Source organism: Loxodonta africana, chromosome X (genome assembly GCF_030014295.1).
Source record: "Loxodonta africana isolate mLoxAfr1 chromosome X, mLoxAfr1.hap2, whole genome shotgun sequence".
NCBI classification, from domain to species: domain Eukaryota; kingdom Metazoa; phylum Chordata; class Mammalia; order Proboscidea; family Elephantidae; genus Loxodonta; species Loxodonta africana.
This window is the reverse complement of record NC_087369.1, coordinates 32,554,739-32,559,859: the sequence shown is the minus strand read 5'-3', so window position 1 is coordinate 32,559,859 and position 5,121 is coordinate 32,554,739. Positions and strand designations below refer to the sequence as shown.

The following is a 5,121-nucleotide window of genomic DNA, read 5'->3' as shown; positions in this document are numbered from 1 at the left end:
GATTTCAAACAGTCCTGGCTGGATATGACTTATCCTGACTTCCAAATCAGGGTTCCCAAGTTAGTGAACACCTTGAACTGAGGGGACCAGACTTGGATTCAGCAGGGAGTGGATTTCCAGGACTGGTTATTTTCAAGATGAAGACTGTGAATGAGGAAATAGAGAACCACGCACTCCAGATAGAGGAGGCCACACAAAACGCCCCCTCTGTTGGCCTTGGGAGGCACAGGGCAGAGTTGTCAGGATGAGGAGTCCCCTCAATTCTGCCTGGAGGGTATCAAGTGTTGTGGGCATACCCCAGGTCCATAGAGGAGGGGACTCAGGCCCTCAAAGGAGGCAAGGTGAGGACCCTGAGTGTTATGAGTGGGAACCCCATCAACAGAAGGAGCAGAAGAGAGCATTGCCTCTGTTCTTAGTCCTGGGAAGCCTCTGGGAGAGCTCTCTGCCAGAGGTGCCCATCGTTTCTTCCTGAGTGGTCTCAGGGAGGGAGGGGCCAGTCTAAAGGGGCGGCCCCAGTTCTACAAAGGGAAGAGTCTTGTCCCTAACTGGAATTAGGTGTGGACCCTGAGTGTTTATGGGGCGACCTATTGCCTAAAAAGGATCTGCCAGGAGCAGCCTTCAATCCTGTGAAGCCCCAGGCAAGTCTATAGTGGGGCACACCCTGACCTGTCCCTCTAGGTTCTGGGTGTGGTGAGAATCTTGTTCTGAGCCCGTGAGTCAGGTCTTCATAAGCAGGACTCCCAGGCTCTGATAGGTATCAAGGTGAGGACCCTGCATGAGCCCTAAGGGAGCACTCACTCCAGAACACTGGAGTCCCAAGGATCCTGCCCTTGCTGTCGGCCCTCGGAGGCCCCCCTGCCCCAGTAAGAGGGTCTTGATCCTTGGAGGCCCTGGGTACAGCCTTGTAGGGATGTGACATGTCCTGGCTTCCATCTAGGAAGTGCTGTGAAGGTGCAGCTTCTGGTTTGGGGGTCTGTGAGCTCTCCTCAGCAGAGGAGAGTGGAGTCTCAGAGCTGATCAGGAGTCAAGGTGAGGACCCTGAATGTAGACTGTGGTGACCAATTAACCCCAGAAAAGCGGGGTCCTAAAAGGGCCGCCCCCTGCTGTCGGCCCTCGGAGTACCCCCTCACGACCTTGGTCCTCGGCGGCCCCCCATAGCCTTGGCCGGAAGTGACGGGCGGGCATGCGCCGACTTCCATCCAGGAAGCGCCGGGAAGGCGAGGCGTCTGGTCTGACCGGGTTGAGGCTTTCATCATCGGAGAAGGGTGGAGTCTCGGGACCGGTCAGGAGTCCAGGTGAGGATCGTGAATGTGGACTAAGGGGACACCTAACCCAGAACAGAAGAGGTCCCACCAAGTCCCGCCCCTACCGCCAGCCCCAAGGCCACCAGGCTGACTTCGGCCTGTAAAGTCTCCGGATGGGCGGGCCTCGGTCCAAGAAGGCACCCGCGTTCCGAAGAGGGAGGAGACCTAGACCCTAACTGCAGGCCAGGCGAGGACCCTTAGTGCTAATGAGGAGGCTTTTCCTTAAAAAAGGGGCCGCCCACAGCCCAAGCTTGCTGTCAGCCCTGGGAGCCCCCGGGCAGGGGTAGCCAGGATGTGTAGCACCCTGACTTCCTTCTAGGGAGGTGAGGGCCTTAGTCTGAGCCATCAATCCTAGCCCTGCTTTCGGACCGATTTAAGTTAGTAGAGGGAGGAGCCCTACCCGGAAAACGTTCAGAAGCCTGAGTGAGGAATGAAAATAAATAAATAAATAATGACGGAATCACCAATTGAGAACTCTGGGATCAAGTGACCCCCGCTGCCCTGGCCAGCCCTAGGATTCCCAAAACAGCCTGCAAAGGATGTGGCTCACTCAGATTTTCAACTCTGAGTCTCAGAAGGGTGTGATCTTTCAGGGATGTGGCCTCATGACAGCAGAGGGTGGGGTCCCGGGAATAGTACAGAGTGAAGGGAAGACATGACTGAGGTACTGGGAACACTCAACCTTTTGGGGAGGATTGCAGTGGGCTCTGCTAATGCCATTAGTCCTGGAAGCCCAGGCCAAATCTGGAAAGTTCCAGGGACTCTAGACTTCTGCCTCGAGTATCTCAGGGAGATGAGCGCCTTTGTTTAAGCCCCAATTCAGGAGATGGAGGGATCCCAGAAACTGGTGGGAGTCAAGGTAAAAATCCTTTAGAAGGCAATAGGAAATTAACCCGTCTTCTCCCTTCCCCCAAAAAGAGAGGAGGAGGCAGAAAAGCCTCCCGCTGCTGTTGGCCCAGGGCAGCCACGGGCAGAGGTATCAGGCTGAGGTGCCCCTGGTTTGTTCCTACGGACAGATGGTCTCAGGGACATGAAGTCCTTGGAGTAACGGAGAGGCTTATTCAGGAGAGGAAATCCTGGTGGTGTAATGGTTAAGTACTATGGCTGCTAACCCAGAGGTGGGCAGTTCAAATCCACCAGGCGCTTCTTGGAAACTCCATGGGGCAGTTCTACTGTGTCCTATAGGGTTGCTATGAGTTGGAATCGACTTGACAGTAATGGGTACCAACAGGGTATTCTGCAGAGGCAAGAGACATGGTGTCTAATGGGAGTCAAGGTGAGGATACTGAGTTCTGATGAGGTGACTCCTCCCAGAAGAAAGGGGGAAACATTGAGCCCCAACACTGCCTTTGGACCTGGAGAACCTGGGTATGGTTATTTAGTGAGTTGTAGTCACTAACTCCCAGGGCATGTCGGGGAGGTGAGGGACCTGGTAAAAGGGGGCAGCCATGGTGAAGACCCTGGTGGAGAACTGAGATCTCCAGGGAACCCCAGACAGAACAGGCCCCGATGTGCTGTCGTCATTGAGACACCCTGCCAGGAGTGGTGGCTGACCTGCTCCTTCAGTTTCTGCTTGTGGGTCCCAGAGGGATTTGAGGTTTCAGGGTCAGAGTAGTAGAGGCGAGGTGCCCTGGCCTTGCCGGCAGATGATATGATGGCTGTATGAGTGACATTAGAAGAATCCCTAATATCCCAGCACAAAGAGTTGCTAGAGCCAGCCCCTGCTGTCACTCCAATAAGCCCCAAGCAGGGCTGGCAATCTAAAACCTAATCCTTCTTCTAATTTTCTTTACAGGGTCCTGACCGGGACAACTGGAGCTTTGTCAGGTTCTACAGCAGTGTGCTCAAGGATCCTGCAGAGGCATCCGTTGTGAAAGCTAAGGAGGCATCTCTCTGCTACAGGGCACACATCCTTTCAGCCTCCATCTTCCTGTGGGACTGCATCACCTGCCCTCCTTCCACTCTCCTGCCTGCTATCCTTGAGCAGTCATCATGCCTCGAGGTCATAAGAGTAAGCTCCGTTCCCGTGAGAAACGTCGCCAGGCTTTTGGAGACACCCACAGTGTCAACAGTGCTCAGGCCACTGCAGCAGAGGAGGAGAGGTCCCCGTCCTCTTCCTCTCCTTCTTTTGGGGGGCCTCCCCAGAGCTTCCCTGCTGTTCGCACTCCCCAGGGGTCTCAGAGAGGCCCATCCACCACCACTGCTGCTGCAGGTACTTCGGGCAGAAGAGCTCCTAGAGGGGCCGAGGGCCAAGATGAGGGAGGTCCCTCTTCTGCCCGAGCCCCCAATGAGAGGTCACGTAGAGACCCTCTAACCAGGAGGGTGATCATGTTGTCGCAGTTTCTGCTGTCCAAGTATGAGATGCAAGAGCGCATTACCAAGGGAAAAATGATGAAGATCATCAACAAAAGGTACAAGGAGCACTTCCCTGAGATCCTGAGGAGAGCCTCTGAGTACATAGAGCTGGTCTTTGGCCTTGACGTGAAGGAAGTGGATTCCAAAGGTCAATCCTATACCCTTGTCAGCAAGTTGGAGATCACCGAGGAAGAGAATCTGAGTGGTGGCAGGGGGTTTCCCAAGACTGGGCTCCTGATGCCTCTCCTGGCCATGATCTCCATGAATGGCAACCGGGCCACTGAGGAGGAGATGTGGGAATTCCTGAATGTGTTTGGGATGTACGATGGGAAGACGCACTTCATCTTTGGGGAGCCCCGGAAGCTCCTTACCAAAGATTTGGTGCAGGCAAAGTACCTGGAGTACAGGCAGGTGCCCAACAGTGATCCTCCATGCTACGAATTCCTGTGGGGTCCCAGAGCCCAAGCTGAAGCCAGCAAGACAAAAGTCCTGGAGTTTTCGGACAAGGTCCAGGATACCAACTCCGGTGCCTTCCAAGCTCTGTATAAAGAAGCTTGGGGAGATGAGGAAGAGACAGCCACAGGAGGAGAATGGGCTGGGGCTTGTCCTGAGGCCAGGGCCGGGTCTAGTGACAGGGAGAGTGCAGCTGGTCCTCCCATCCTTAGTGAAGTCTGATGCAGATTTTTCACTTTTTGGTTGCAAATGGCTGTTAACCTTCTAAATAGTGCAGGCAACATGGGGCTGGAGGGGGCACATGTATGTCTTCTTGTATTCCTGTTATAGTTGAGTGACTTATAGATTTAGCTTGTTTTTTTGTATTTTTCAAATGTTCCTTTTAATTGCAGATTTATTAAGATTCAGAATCTAAATTCATCTCATGCATTTATAGTTGTCTTTCAGATTTAGGAGGAAGAGTTTTGTGTTGGGTAAAACAAATTGAAAATCTTTGAATCTTTTCTTATGAATCCAGAACTAGTTAACATGGTATCGGAATAGGGATGTTCTTGGAAATACTAAAGATATCCACAAGAGTTAGTTGGGATCACAAGGTAGAGGCAGAAGACCATAAAAGTTGGTCAATTCTTGGTTTCCCTTATTCCATTTGGTAAAAGTAGAACATTCACGTGCTTGGATTTGTTTAGCTTATTTAAGGATGTGGGAGAAAATAAATTGTGATGATTTGACCTCTTGTTCCCTGCCTCTTATTTTCCCCAAACAGTAATTGAGCGTCTGCCCTTTGGAAGGCTTCATGCTAGTAATGGGGCCCTTTAAGCAAAGGTGTGGCAGCATGTGTTTAGATTTTAGAGTCTAACAGCAGGTATGAAATGAGGTTGAGATACTCTCCAAGACCTCAGGACTGATACAAAAGGAGTGAGCACTTCAGGGTTCCCTCTAGCGTAAATACCCCAAGGAAGGGCAATTTGGGGCGTTGGGAAACTCTGATCTCTCAGTCTGGGCTGGG

General features: G+C 52.5%; 1 protein-coding gene across 1 annotated transcript; it reads left to right on the top strand.

The window, feature by feature from the left end:
• Window positions 1-1,657: 1,657 nt before the first annotated feature.
• LOC135228827 (melanoma-associated antigen B2-like) lies at window positions 1,658-5,121 on the top strand. Its single transcript, XM_064277847.1, has one exon. It carries the CDS (start codon window positions 3,297-3,299, stop codon window positions 4,332-4,334), a length of 1,038 nt encoding a protein of 345 aa, XP_064133917.1. The 5' UTR covers window positions 1,658-3,296; the 3' UTR covers window positions 4,335-5,121.